Below are 15,640 nucleotides of genomic sequence, written 5' to 3'. Positions count from 1 at the left end.
AAAATAAAAAGAGAAAGAGAGAAAAAAAAAATATGATCTACCTGCATATCGCTGCTCCGTAAAGATTTTTCCTATGTATTTTCCTACTCAAAGCAAATCCGTCCTCAATTAATTTTTTTGAGCTTGATTTAATATTCTTCATCTAAAAAAATATTGAACGCTGCAGAAGGGAAATAGAGAGAGAAAGCTGAGTGTCAGGCTTATAGTTTGGATTGCAGGGTAAAACAATGAACATTTCAGTTTCTTTTTTTTTTTTTTTTTAATCATATGTAATTTCTCGTTACCAGTGTTAAAAGGGAAAAAATATCTACAGACTGATTACCCAACGTAAAATCACCATACTCACGCCATTTTGCTCGTAAGGTCGTATAATTATTTTGTCACTTATCTATTTTCTTTGCGTTTAGAAGGACGTGCAAAAGAAATCAGAGGATAAAACAGAGAGCATGTCTTTAGTGAGTCCATAACAGAAGCCGAAGAAATAGAAAAAGACGATGGCAAGTGATGTAACACTACGACAGCGGAGGGTTCAAAGGTGGAGGAAGGACGATGAAGAGGTTATGAGACGAATGGCTAATGACTCCACACCATCCACCTCGTTGTGCAAGTGGATGTAAAGAGGTTTTTCAGTTTTCCATACGAACTCTTGCCGTTTCCCTTCATCGCTTTAAAGAACTGCCGAATGCCTACAAAGAAATACAAAGTGATGAAATTGCTAAAGAAATATATACCTTTATAAAACGTAAAACAATAACAACAGGCACAGAGCTTCATTGCAACATCGCAACACGGACACACACACACACACACACACACAGAAACGTTACCGTCTTAAGGATCACCGTCGGCGTCCCAGAAACAGTGACATTGTGAACGGGGAGTACACGACTACACGACCATCCCTGAGAAAACAAGGCACACACCAACCCAGACGCCACACACGCACACACACACACACACAGTGCAGCGGCCTCCCTCTGTTCAGTGGAGCAGCTCGTCAACACAGAGGCAGCCGCAGAGTTCCAATATTCCTTTACAAACTTGCATCTAATTCCCTTGTTATAGCGGACCCTCAGGCGGGCTATTAGACGCCGCCCTGGGTCGGTCGCCTCGTGATGGGGCGCGCCAGTCTGCGGGGGTGTGTCAGAGGAAGGATGATGGAAAATACTACAGGATTTGTCCAGAGAAATGCTTGAGAAAAAAGGAGGTTACGTTAGATACCCGAGACATGAGGAGCTGAGGGCGCGTATGTTAAGTATTACTGGTGCGTGAAGGGGCGAAAGATGATGACACGGATTATACTGTATGAAAAAAAAAAAAAGATATTAATGAAAGCGTATGAGAGAGAGAGAGAGAGAGAGAGAGAGAGAGAGAGGAGAGAGAGAGGAGAGAGAGAGAGAGAGAGAGAGAGAGAGAGAGAGAGAGAGAGAGAGAGCGCAGAAAAGGGAGAGTGAGGGGAGGTAGAAGGGGAGAGTAAGGGGAGAGGCAGAGGGAACAGAGAAGAGTTGTTCGGTTTGATGGGGTAATATGTAGAGATATGTTTATATAATGGGAGAGGGAAGGGAAAGCGAAGGGTGAGGAGGACGAACAACGGAGAGTGGAATAAAGACAAGAGTAAAAGTGGAATACATTGGCAAGGTAAGAGTAAATCGGAGAGAGAGAGAGAGAGAGAGAGAGAGGAGAGAGAGAGAGAGAGAGAGAGAGAGAGAGAGAGAGGAGAGGAGAGAGAGAGAGAGAGAGAGAGAGAGAGAGAGAGAGAGAGAGATATTGTAAGTCACTGCATTATAAAACATGGAAACGCCACAGAATTTGATGGAAAAAAGGTGTAACTTCATGGTTGATGTCCTTTAAAAGTTGCAATAGTAGTGGTAGTAGCGGCAGTAGTAGTAGTGGTAGTAGTAATGGTGATGGTAGTGGCAAAGGAGGTGTCAGCATGTTGAGTGGTGGCGGTGGTAGTGGTGGCGGTGGTGGTAGCGGTGGTGGCAGTACAATGATGGAAATGTGGTGGAAGTGTGGGCCATAATGCATATTGGAATTGTGTGGCAGAGGCCTCAGCCAGACAACCAGCACCGGCACATTCCCTGGGGTCCCTCAAACATACACCAAAAATCGTTCTGTTTTTCGGGGTTGGTTATCTGAATTGATCTGATTTACACAACACACACATACACGCGCGGACAGATTTACCCCCAATTTACTTGTGGATACCATAGTGAGAGAGAGAGAGAGAGAGAGAGAGAGAGAGAGAGAGAGAGAGAGAGAGAGGGAGAGAGAGTTACTATACGTACGAAAAGGTTTACTATAATGATTACTTTATCGTGTACTTGAAAGACAATGTTATCTATCCATAATGAGAGTGATGATAACGATGATGATGATGATGATGATGATGATGATGACGACGACGATGATGGTAATGATGATGATGAAGACGATAATGATGCTGATGTGTTGAAGGATTATGTAGGAATGTGTATGTATATTGAATGGTTGTGTATGACGATTATTCATAAACACGAAAAAAAAAAGAAGCAAAATCAAGCAATAACGGACCAGTCGACCTTTGCCAGGCTTTGTAGTGAGCTGAAGTACACCATTTGATGTAAAAAAAAGAGGTATAGAATAGAATACTAAAGGCGAAGGATTATGATGCTAAACATTTTACGATGGGAGGTAAAATACACTGGCGAGAAACTGCTGATGGTATTGGTGGGGAAGGAGGGATGGAATGATGGTGAGAATTAGCTTTAGAGAAGTGGTGGTGTAGGTGTGAGGCGAAGCTGGAGGCGAGGCGTAAGTAGTGGGGGAGGGGACTGTGCTAACGCTGGTGTCGGAGGGTGGTGAAGAGAGAGCCTGCCAACCCTGCTAGACTAGTCCACACAATACTCAGCCAGGAAGCGTTTGGGCGCGTTGATGGAATTTAGGGTGTCAGAATAATGGGCGTTTTTATGTATCTTATGTCATTTATCGCCGTCATCACGAAACAGGACGAGATAGATACCCTGACGTCCACCACCACTGCCACCGCCACTCCTGCCCTCATCGCCACCATAACAATGCTATTTCCAACCCCACCACCACCACCACCACCACCACCACCACCACCACCACCAACCGCATCAAAAACCAATCATCACAAATCATCATTCCTATTACCTTTACTTTCACTATCCTTACCGTCATTATCGCCATAATCACCACCATCGCCGCCACCATCAACGCTTTCATCACGGTCATCACCGCCAGGTCACACTGTCACAAGGGGAACACTCACGCAAAACCGAACCTTACAGAGCAAATTTATACCATTTGCTTCGAGATCGCCGATGCAAGAAAAAAAGTGTCATTTGTCATTCTCTTACAAAAATTCACTGAGGCACGTGACGGTATGTGCACGAATGTTCTCAAGCGCCACCGACGCGGCGTCACCGTGCAGCGGCTCCTGACGCTGCAACAAACAAACACCAGCTGCGCCAGAAACAAAGAGTAAAAAAGCAAACAGCTGTGGGAGAGGGAGCAGCCCCGCCCGCCGCCCGTCTCGCCAGTCCTAAATCCTGAGAGTGAGGGAGGCCCGCTGCCCGAGGCTCGCCGGAGCAGGGGTAAAAAATCAGATTTTTGTCAGGCCCTTGATACTTTTTCTTTTCCAATTACTTTTTTTCCTCTTTCTCTCTCTTTTCAAGACAAAGAAGGAGGACGAGATGAACACTATGTATAATATTTGGATTAATGTTTGAAGTATTGCAAGATAGGTAAAAAAATTCTCTTACGTATTTCTCAGACGAATTCCATAACGAATGGCAATTATTGGAATATAACTGCAAGGGTTGACAAGGTCAGGTCCATACTAGGGGCAGGTGTGGCCGTGGCCTGGCTTGACTGGGCATGAAGGGTCGCCTCCAAAACATCGGGCGAAGACACAGACCACGGACATGCAAGGCACTCCCGCCTCCTGACGCCTTTATGTCGCAATTCTCCGAACTGCATATTTTTGGAGTGATTTGTTTGCTAGTTTGATTAATATGCATCAGAGCCTCAGTATTTATGCTTATATACTGCATGAAACTTGTAGAAAAACATGTAATACCAAGCTTCATACATTTTAAACATCCAATACGTGAAACAAGAACAGTTCGTGTTATGCAGGTATAAGAGGAACATTCCAAATGTTGTGGGGAGTGGAGGAGGCGTGCACGTAGCGAAGCCATGCCATCTGCTGCCGAACACCAACCGCACCCCACGCCTCCCTCCACCTCCGCCACCACCACCACCATCACCACCACCACCTGCGCATGCTAAAGCTCTTTAGAAAAAGACAACTTACGCAAGACTTTCGAAATATGAATGACGTATTCGGGAGAAGTTGAGCAAGTGAGTTCAAAGTTTGTGAATCAAGTGTCTTATAGTGTCGAGGAGGATGTCACAAAGGTACCTGAGAGTCACAAAGGTGTGTTATCCCCAGCCGGGGCTCTTGGGCCCAGACTGACTGACGTCAATGTTGGGTCTTTTCGGCAAGGCGAGAGAGACGCTCGACCATTGGCGTGACATGTCACTAGATACTTATTAAGAGAAAGTAAATAGCACGTCCGGATATAACAGTTTCACAGAGAACGCGTAGATACATTCTATAAGAGAAATTTGCCCAAAACTAGTGATGATTTGGAAAATTTCGATCATTCTTGTGTTCTGGTTGTGCTTGGTAAAGTAAGTATACACACACACACACACACACACACACACACACACACACTATGAGGGCCACTTCTTACAGCTTATATCTTGTATTTTCAAAGTCTTGAATTGCGTGGACATGTCGCTTTAAACATGAATGGCTGTGCCCTTGAGATGTATTCATGATACTAATATTTTTCAGTGTGCCTGTGGAAAACTATGGACAAGGATTACTAGTAGCGGTCAGGTGAATAATGTATATAATTTACAATGCAGAAGTTGTACAGTAAATATGCGAAACAAAATGGCTCATGCATCAGTGGCTCAAACAAGAATACCCGATTTGCGGCCAATAATCCATATTCACCTGTGTGGCGAGGCTGCCGCCACGCACCTTGAGGGACGCCCGCCCGCCGCCCGCCGCCCGGCTGCCGGCATCACTCTGTCAGCTCCGGGCGTCTTCCCCAAATCCTCCTCTCTCCGTGCCACTTCAGTCCAGCGCTCCCTTGCCTCTCAGCATTCTGCCCTTCGTGTCAAGCACTGTCTGTCACACACACCACTGACGCTGGCTGGCCTGATGCAGCCTTGGTCGGAGTCGGTCACAAAGCTTACATTCAACACAACTATTACCCTCACGGTATACGCTCACGGCAGTTGCAAAACGTTTCTCTCTCTCTCTCTCTCTCTCTCTCTCTAAAAAAAAAAAAAAAAAAAAACGTGCAGGAAAAAGAAGAGAATTTATAAGGATTTCCCCGAAATGGTACTTCATATTCGATTTTGTAGAGCTTTTGTAGCCATGAAGGACAAGCGGAGCTGGTGGTGGTGGTGGTGGGCGGGTGGGCGGGTGGTGGGCTGGACGGCAGTCTCGCCTCCCCGCTTTCTCGGAAACAGTGGAAGAGCGGTCTGTTAAAGCTGCGGCCACATTCTGTCACACGCGAATTGTTCCGGCGCTGACGGTGACTGTGGCGAGGCGGTGCACGTCACTTGGTTCACTATGTATAATATGTATGCCCCTTATCTTTCACATGGGGAAAAAATAGAACATTGTCGATAAGTGAGGATTAGGCTATCTTCATGATCTAAATCTTCCCACAAATGTCAAGAGAAATTACCTGGAATGATTGTATCCTATGATTTTAATTTTGTTTTGTCTCTGTGAAGTCAGTGCTGCTATTATTTTCTACTGAATAAAATAAAACGAAGGGAAACACATGTGAAGAAAATTACCATCCTCATAAATACTAAGGAATAAGAATAGTTTTCGAAGTTAATTTACTAGTCAGTAATCAAATTTGTTATCGATAATCTACACATGCCGGCTGTCACGATCAATCTAATACCTTAATGTGTGGTGTAAACACTTGCTTTGCTCGAGAGTCATGACACTGATGAGGACTGGCGGTATCTCGCCCAGTCTCATCCATCCTGTCCTATGATAATGAAATAAAAATTTTGAAAGCTTTTTATCTTATTATATACAAGACACAATGTCAACTTGAGTATTACAAATGAACTAAGACTTCCTTTGGTAATATTACCAAAGTCCTGCAATGATTCTGTTTTACTTTATAGTCTTTATCATATCTTTCAAGTTCCATGTGTAATTCTGAATCACTCTAAATGTTCCTTCATTCCCTTCAAACAATATTCCTTAATATTGCCACCATGATACTCTCTCTCTATTTGTTGCTCTATTAACGCGATCTGTGACAACACATACGCTCTTCCTCTCTCTTTCTCCCTCCCTCACTCATCACTATCCCAATACACTCCTGGTTATATCCCCGAGTCTCCTTTCGATAGAAACTATGCACACCCCTTGCAACGTAACAAAAAACTCTCCCTCTCCCTCACTGTACACCGCAGCGCCGCCATTCTCCCCCCACCACGGCGTGCTCTCTCCCCTATTCCCCCTGTGTCACTCGTCCCAACATCACGCTCGTGTATAAAACTCCCACAAATCAGCATCCGCCCACGCCCTTTCCTCTCTCCCAGGCTCTCCCATGAAGGGCTGAAAGCGCAGACACAAAATTCATCCGTTAAAAGCGAGGGACAGTAACGATTTAGATTTTACATTTGTCACTCGCAACATTCGAAATTATATTATGTATATGGGAGATGATTGCTTAGGTGGGGCGAGAGAGTGAGTGAGGAAAACAAGGGTGAAACTGTGTGTGTGTGTGTGTGTGTGTGTGTGTGTGTGTGTGTGTGTGTGTGTGTGTCGCTGTGCGTTGCAAGGAAATGGATTTTTAACATGTCGGGAGAGGATATCTTTGTTTCAAGGGATGATTTTACGTTACCTCGAGTTTACGCTCTCTCTCTCTCTCTCTCTCTCTCTCTCTCTCTCTCTCTCTCTCTCTCTCTCTCTCTCTCTCTCTCTCTCTCTCTCTCTCTCTGTCACACACACCCACCTTCCCCGTCCTCTGTGCCGCGCGAGGGTACAGTTGTGCACAATATTGCGACGGTCACTATGGCCGTCCTGAAATACGTCGGACTAAATGTGCGCTGAAACACTGTCGGAAATTGGCTTGAAACTGGTCCCTCTGGAAATATTAAAACCGGTGTGAAGAAATAGGGCGGCTTCGTTGTTAATTGCGAAAATTGGAACCTGTGAAATTATGGAACAGCAACTAAATATATTGGCGAAACCCGTGTATCTGAGTATATTTAGTCTTCATGAAGAAAAATGCCTGCGTCTTTATTGCTGTCTGTAATATATATATATATATATATATATATATATATATATATATATATATATATATATATATATATATATATATATATATATATATATATATATATATATATATATATATATATATATTTATCTATTTATTACACCAAGTTAATATCCAAGCAACAGTCTTCGATGAACATCCACGCACACGGACACGTAAACAAGAAGCAAACAAACAAACACACACTGTAAGTATAAACATATTTATCGATGTACTTCAAGAGCTAACGCAACGGGCGGGGTTAGTGGGGAGTGACGGGCGAGGGTGACGCAGTGTGAGGGTCATGAATGTGAAGGAGCGAGTGTGAGAGTCAAGGTACGAAGGAACCAAGCAGAGTCAAACAGCTGTGAGAATATTCGGCAAAACGGTAATATCCTCAGAGGGCACAGCGCCATCAGTCCAGTGGATAACAATCAAAGGCACCCATGCATTAAATGCATGTATGAGAAATTCAGAGTCTCATATCTTATTAATGCATAATCATTCCCTGTATCAAAGGGTGAACATTGCCTCTGAACGTTCAAGCAAACTAGTGAGGAAGGCGCGTCGCTGGAGAGACACTGGAGCCTTGCAGGGCCAGCACCGCCTCCTGGGCTGCTGGTGAGGGTCAGGGCGCTAATGACCCCCAGCTTTAAGGCCCAGCTGGTGTGTGCAGGTGGGTCCAAGCGCCACCTGCCTGCCTCGTATTATCAAGAAAGAACACGGAGGCGTAGTTTTATGCATTTATTCCAAAACTCGAGACTGAGGAAACAGGTTTTAATACTCCTTGTTGTTGCTTCTGTCCTTATTTGATTATCATTACTCTTTTCTTTTGTTAATATCATTGTCACTGTTATCAACAATATTATATTAATAAAAATAAGTTTGAAAATTATTATCGACACTATTTTTCACGTACTATCAATCTTACAACAACAACAACAACAACAACAACAACAACAATAACAACAACTACTACTACTACTACTACTACTACTACTACTACTACTACTACTACTACTACTACTACTACTACTACTGCTGCTGCTACTACTACAATTACTGCTGCTCACTAGTTCTGCAGCCATTGTGTGACCGTAGTTCATGCTATCCTTATAATTTCTCTCTTTCACAACCACTAATAACTCGGGATCCGTTTCAAATGGCATGATGAAGAAATACAACACCTTTCCAATACGTTTCTTTTCTGAAGAGTCTGCGGTTAATAGGTAATTAGATTCTTTTTTTTCTTTTGACAAGAAAGAAAAAGAGTCATCGAAAGTTGTGTGTGTGTGTGTGTGTGTGTGTGTGTGTGTATGTGTGTGTGTGTGTGTGTGTGTGTGTGTGTGTGTGTGTGTGTTGTGTGTGTATGGCCTAACACCTGCCACGTGTCACCTGCCCTGCACCGCCACCCTCCCTCATCCCTCCCATAGGACCTCGACGGCGCTCCCTCGCACACGCACGATCTAGGTCTGTTTGTTTCTCTGCCCGCTCCCCACCCCCTTATTCTCTCTCTCTCTCTCTCTCTCTCTCTCTCTCTCTCTCTCTCTCTCTCTCTCTCTCTCTCTCTCTCTCTCTCTCTCTCTCTCTCTCAATACAAATTCAGAGAGAGAGAGAGAGAGAGAGAGAGAGAGAGAGAGAGAGAGAGAGAGAGAGAGAGAGAGAGAGAGAGAGAGAGAGAGAGAGAGAGAGAGAGAGAGATTATATCCAGCGGTTAGTTTAATATTACAAAGTTCAACGATCACCACTGCCGCTAAAAGATTAAAAAAAAAAAAAAAAAAAATCGAAAAAAAATATCGCAGCCCGAAATATGCACGGCGTAATCCGGTCCATGAAATTGTATAAATATTGTTGGCGAATAATAACACCGAACAAAACGCGATGCTTATTCATTTATTCCCATGAAATCTACGCGTCCAAACTGTACAACCGATTCGAAAAAAAAAAAAAAAAAAGGAGAGAGCGAGAGAAAAAAAAAAAAAAAAAAATGGATGCAGAGAGTATATAGTATATCCGCCAGTGGGCCTTTATTGATAGTCGAGCTAAATAAAAGCCAACAGTTCATGGACCAGTTACAGTCAAATACAGGCAAGTAACGTTTTCCTTACCACGCCGCCCTTCTGTCCCACGCTACAGAGTTAGATATTCACGAACCAGACTTTTTTTTCATTTTTTTTTTATGGCACTGTATTTTATTTCGCCCATATATCAGTTCGGTTATGGAGTCAAATTGGATTTCGGAACGAGAAGCGATAGGGAAAACAGTGAGTATGGCAGGAGCACCGGTGGGCGGGTGGCGTCAGTGCGGCGGCGTGAGGCAACGGCGTGACGAAGAGGAGGTTCTGGCCTAGCTAAGGGAAGTAGTGAGGTTGAAAGAAAGCTGTGTTAGAAGTGTGTGTGTGTGTGTGTGTGTGTGTGTGTGTGTGTGTGTGTGTGTGTGTGTGTGTGTGTGTGTGTGTGTGTGTGTGTGTGTGTGTGTGTGTGTGTGTATGTGTGTTTAATTGTGCACTGTACTTTTAAATCATAATTACTGAGTAATTTCCTAAAGAGAAAGTTGTTAGATTAGTGGCAAATTTTAACGAAGCAAATTCCTTAAGGTGACAGAGAGCAAAGCCGCCACGTCGCTGCACGTCACAAACCAGGTCAGCACAAGCAATGTTCCCTGCAATATCTATGATCTCCGACTAATTGACTGATTGACTGAATAAAATCAACCCCATCACCATTTCGCCACCAACACAATGATGATGTCCGTCGAGAATTCAAGTATGAAAATCTATTCACCGTAAATGATGAATAAATAATAAAAGAAATGTCAAACTGTAATTACTGTCACAGACGGAAGTACAAACGAGGCCATAATGACTATTTTTTTTTTTTTCCCAGCGTCTCGTCCATAGGCACTATTTCCAGGCGTGCTGTAAGAATGACCCGTGCTACAGCCTCATGAGCCTTCCGCTGTTCCCCGAGCCGTGCTTCACAGGGCCCAGAGGCATGAAGACTTGACTGATCGGTGAAGTGTGCTCGAGATGTTTATAAAAGAAAAATATCTTATAATGAAAGCTGAGTCGTTCCACTTACGTACTCGAAGAAAGACACACACACACACACACACACACACACGTCTCTCTCTCTCTCTCTCTCTCTCTCTCTCTCTCTCTCTCTCTCTCTCTCTCTCTCTCTCTCTCTCTCTCTCTCTCTCTCTCTCTCTCTCTCTATATATATATATATATAAAACGTGAATAGAACAAAACATGTTAAGTAATTTTACAACAGGAGTCGCCGTGTGATAAATTTTCCTAATTAAAATCTAAGCCTCCAATGTTAATGAGGAATTCTGATAAAAATAAAGACAAAAACTAATTAATGTGTTAAGCTCGTAGGCGAAACTAAAGAGAATTCTGATATTAAAGTCGGAATGCAATCGCCTTTGTGTCGCACGGTGGGATGAACGACCCATCACGGCTCACGTCCCCCAGAGGACCGTCAGCAAGCGGCGGCTCTCCGGTCGATGCTGGAGAACCTTGAGGACGGCTGACCTCGCTTCGGAGACAGACTTTATGAACAACATAAAGAAGTGAGGTTGCCATCCTCTTGCCTTCAGCCTTATGCACGGTCTTAAATGCTCTTTGTGGTCACTAGGAACCGTGATTGCAAAGTGAATCACGACAGAGATAATGATTTAATTTCAGACCACATGAAAATGAAGAAATAAAAGCGGTGTGCTATAGTTTTGTGTCATGTATTTTGTAGAGACGTGGAGTGCAAGGCTGATAAGAAAATATACGATGGCCTGCTTGTGTGCCATGCTGTTTCACGTCACTCGATCTAATTAACGGAATTAAATAATAACATGTGAACTTCCTATGTAAACACCTGCGGGGCTTAAGTTCACTATTGTCACCTCTTATGTGGCGGTGTTGGTGACGATGTTTACCGGTGGTTCCCATGTCGCTGGCTGGTGTGTGTGTGGCTCCGGACATTGTACTCTTCCTCCCTTCCCCTCCCAGGCCTACAACTTTCCCTTTGTGCCAACTCATTCATTATGCACGACCAGGAAAGTAAGTTTCCATTTAGTCTGATGTTTGGGTCACGCGGTGGGAAAGTCTCCCTCTAGACTATTAGGGGCAGACAGTGTGTGTTATCACGTCCCTTGTGGTCAACTGATGGCCACTATGGAGTTTCACAAGCGGGCGTTATTACCCCCTTGTCTACCTCTTCATTACGACCCCCTAGAGTTTGTCGCAAACTCAAATGCGTTCATAAACAAAGTGAGTCATCCTAGAAAAATCAGTGTACTTGTGTATTTCTGTTTGCCAAACACATGTCGAAAATATTAGGCAGACAGTCCTACGAAATGTTCCACTCATTCTCTGTCCCATCCCAAGATGCCAGTGAGGCGTAGCCAATAGGAGGCGCCCGAGGTGGACGACAGCCAATCAACGAAAAGATTTGTTAAAAGAGAGAGATGATGCCGACATGACAACCAATGCGGAGCGCCCTCGTGCGCGAAGCCCCTCCCATCGCGCCGAGGCCCCGCCCCATTGGCTCGCTTGTATGGAGTTAGTGGAGGACGTGTTGTGTGTTGTTAGTCTTGTGTATGTCGGACACCAGTGACCAGTTGTGTCTACTGTGTTGGCCAGTGACCGCCCGGTGGCCAGTGTCGATGGGATGTGTAATTAGTGAGAGTAACACTTTGCAAGGTACACATCACTGAGGTGCCATAGACCAGGCCTACGTACGGCAGTGGACTGTATTCATCCTATAAGGACTGCAGTCTGCACACAACACCATGTCAGCCTACACCCAATTCGGCTACACCTACCCCACGGCAGCCTCCCAGGTAAGTCCTAGCAACACCTGAGGAACGCCTTGGGCCCCTCAAGGGGCTCAAAGCCCCTCACGTCCCCTCAAGGCCCCGTGTGGCTCTGAGACTCAACGTAAAAATGCCGTCTTTTTATATGCTTTGTGGTGCGCATGTCGCTAATATGAATCAATAATTCATATTTTTCCCCGCCCCCTTGAGTCGAGACCGATGCCAGATTGGCACCGAGGCGCTGGCACGGGTAAAAAGGACCTCTCAGACTCCCAATTAGCACCGCTATCAACATTCACGCTCGCGGATATATTACCGAACTCCTCTGCTGGATCGATGGTGGCAGCGGCGGCGGCGGCGGCGTGGTTGTGGTGGGAGGCGGGCCGCATCAGCTGCCGCCTCCTGACCTCCTTGTCCTCGCATTGAAGTTTCATGACACCTGCCTTAAACATTTTTGCCCTTTGACAGGATTCCTCTTCCCGACTTAACCATGTCTATCTGCCGCCGTTTACTACCCTGGCTATGGCAAAGTGCGGAGCTCCTCACCGTGTAGCAGGCCACGCGGTGAGCCTGGCTGCTTGACAGGACAGATAGGAGGCGTGCAGGACTGACGGGCGAACTTGTTGATAGGGACGAGGGGCGAGGGTGTAGGGTGGGCCGCGGAAAGGCTGCGTGGTGTGTCGTCGGCAGGAGGATGAGGATGAGGGCAAGAATCACATTATCTACCTTAAATTCACCCAGACTTTTTGATAAATTCTGCCTCTCTCTCTTTCAATCTCGTGTTAATGATGAGTGAGGATTGATTTATTACTGTGATGAATTGCGTTTGGGTCACATTACATGGAACAGCATGAAGGAAACTGAACATAGGAAACTAAAGATCATAATAATGTAGTTTTGTCTCCCATAATATATTGCTAAAGATAATAATAATGATAATATTAACAAGACATAGATAATAATAACTATGATAAAACAATAATAAAACAGTAATAATGATAATAACAACGACAATAATAATAATAATAATAATAATAATAATAATCATAATGAAAATGATAATAATAATAATAATAATAATAATAATAATAATAATGATTAGAGTAGATAATAATAATTATGATAATTATAATGATAAACGGAAGAAAAATTTTAATATCAGACACCAAAGTATCCTTTTGACAATAATTAGTTGCATTATTGTTGATCAGTTCTTAATATACTTATTATTTTTTTACATATATTGATTGTAATTAGTATTGATTTAAAACACACACACACACACACACACACACACACACACACACACACACACACACGTGGATATATATATATATATATATATATATATATATATATATATATATATATATATATATATATATATATATATATATATATATATATTACACACACACATATACACACTTTTTTTCTGTGTTGTTTATTGCTGAACAGTGTATTAAGTACTATACTCAAGTAATGAAAATGTGTATTTAAGTAAGTACAAGAAACAAATCCTCTAACGTACTAAATAGTTTACTGTAAGGAGACGAGTGTTATCCAAGTTATATTTAAATATTTATATTTATATCGAAGTTATATTTAAAAGGACAGAGATAATGAATGAGAACATTTTTACATTCAGTCTGCGTTCCTCCCTCTTTGGTTCGATCACATCCGTCATTATCCCTGATTGTTCACACTACTTAATTACTGTATTTATTTAAAATTTATCGAAACATTAACTATCAAAGTACCCACACATCCTGCTGATAACTCTAAATCATAAAGTAAACGTCTTCCATGAATATTAATTGGTTCTTTGATTAGGCATTATTATTTCAGAACTGAAAAACTAATAATATCTCAGGTTCCTGTGTCCCCGAACACAACACATCGGCCTTCCCTCGGCGGCCAGGCAGCGGCAGACAGACACCTCTGATTCAGTCGAGGAAGATACTGAAATAATCATTGTTCCTTAGGAACGTCTCTCCTGAAACAAATTAACAATTTAGAGAAATTGCTGATAATAAAATGAAAGCCACTCGTTTCCGTGACGAAGACAGGTGTCGGCAGAGACTGGCGGCGGACACCCAGGAAGTCGTGGGCCTCTATTTACTTTGAGTAAAAATACTGAGTATACAGGAAGTAACGATAGAGTGAGGTACGGAGAGTATTCTCTCTTGAGTAGATGAATGACTTCTAAAAATCATTGCTCACTCAGGTGACAGAGGTGAGTCTGCCACCTAGCCACGGCTCCTCTCGCAGAAGCGTTAAGTCGGCGGCCGTGTGCTTGCAAACACCCGAAGGCAGCGCGACAATGAACAATAATGAAAAAAGGACGACAGTGTAAACTTATGTGGACGTGACGATAGAAATATAACGTTGTTTCTCGTGCAGTGAATCACAAACCATGAAACTGAATATACACATACAAGATCCAGTAAATAAATACAATTATATATATATATATATATATATATATATATATATATATATATATATATATATATATATATATATATATATATATATATATATATATATATATATATATATATATCACAGCCCATACGATCTCTTAAATCCCTTCTTAAGTACAATTCATACAATAAAAAACACAATTCATTAGAACTTCACGCATTGCATTCCAAAATCTAATGTAAAAGTCAGCGTACAGAGTACAGCAAGTGTAGTGTGTGAGACACGCCTGTGTGTGACGAGCTGGCTTGTAGACAACACTCACTGGGACAATGTGATGGTGGTAGGAACAGTAACGTGACTGTGCCTGACAGACTGTGATGACGAAGCAAGACTTGCCGGACTTGCTTTCGCAAGAAATTATTAACTTGACCGTTTCCTCCACGTGTTAACGGATATCTCGTCTGCTTTGCCGTTTTCACTTGAATTCCCTGGCCTTTCTACGCCCTCGTGTCCCTCCTCACACTGGCTGACCCCCTCCCCCCTCCTTCGGCGGCTGGCTGGACACAGTGCGTCGCCGCTGGTCAGCACTTGTACTGCCCGCGCGCAGGTACAGTCCACCAGGTGACCCCCGCCCCCCCCTTTAGGTAGTGGAATCGTCCCTTCCACACCCACTGCTCGCACTAGTGGACACTAATACATTACTTGTGAGGGAACCTGAGGCTCGAGGCACATACCTAACTTAACATCTTGCGCCATAGGTAAGGTATCAGTACTGCCAGTTTTTTACTTTTTTTTCTTTTTAACGTACTGTGCTTGACATATACTTCTAATTCACTTTATGAGTGGCATAAAATCTGTAAAGCATATAGCCTCAGAACTTCATTGAATTACAACTGACGTTTTTGAGTTTAAGTTTTGATGTGTTGTTGCACTAAGCGATATATATATATATATATATATATATATATATATATATATATATATATATATATATATATATATATATATA

The 15,640-nt window shown here is 43.1% G+C and overlaps 1 protein-coding gene across 1 annotated transcript in view; it reads left to right on the top strand.

The window, feature by feature from the left end:
* The first annotated feature begins 11,146 nt into the window (after positions 1 to 11,146).
* The window catches only part of LOC135089364 (homeobox protein araucan-like), a 137,554-nt gene continuing 133,060 nt past the window's right edge, over positions 11,147 to 15,640 (top strand). The window contains exon 1 of the mRNA XM_063984932.1: positions 11,147 to 12,231. Within this exon, the coding sequence (XP_063841002.1) occupies positions 12,181 to 12,231 (51 nt within the window). The 5' untranslated portion in view covers positions 11,147 to 12,180. The remainder of the gene's footprint in view (positions 12,232 to 15,640) is intronic.

This window comes from Scylla paramamosain, chromosome 3 (genome assembly GCF_035594125.1).
Source record: "Scylla paramamosain isolate STU-SP2022 chromosome 3, ASM3559412v1, whole genome shotgun sequence".
NCBI classification, from domain to species: Eukaryota; Metazoa; Arthropoda; class Malacostraca; order Decapoda; family Portunidae; genus Scylla; species Scylla paramamosain.
This window is presented reverse-complemented; position numbering and strand designations above follow the sequence as displayed.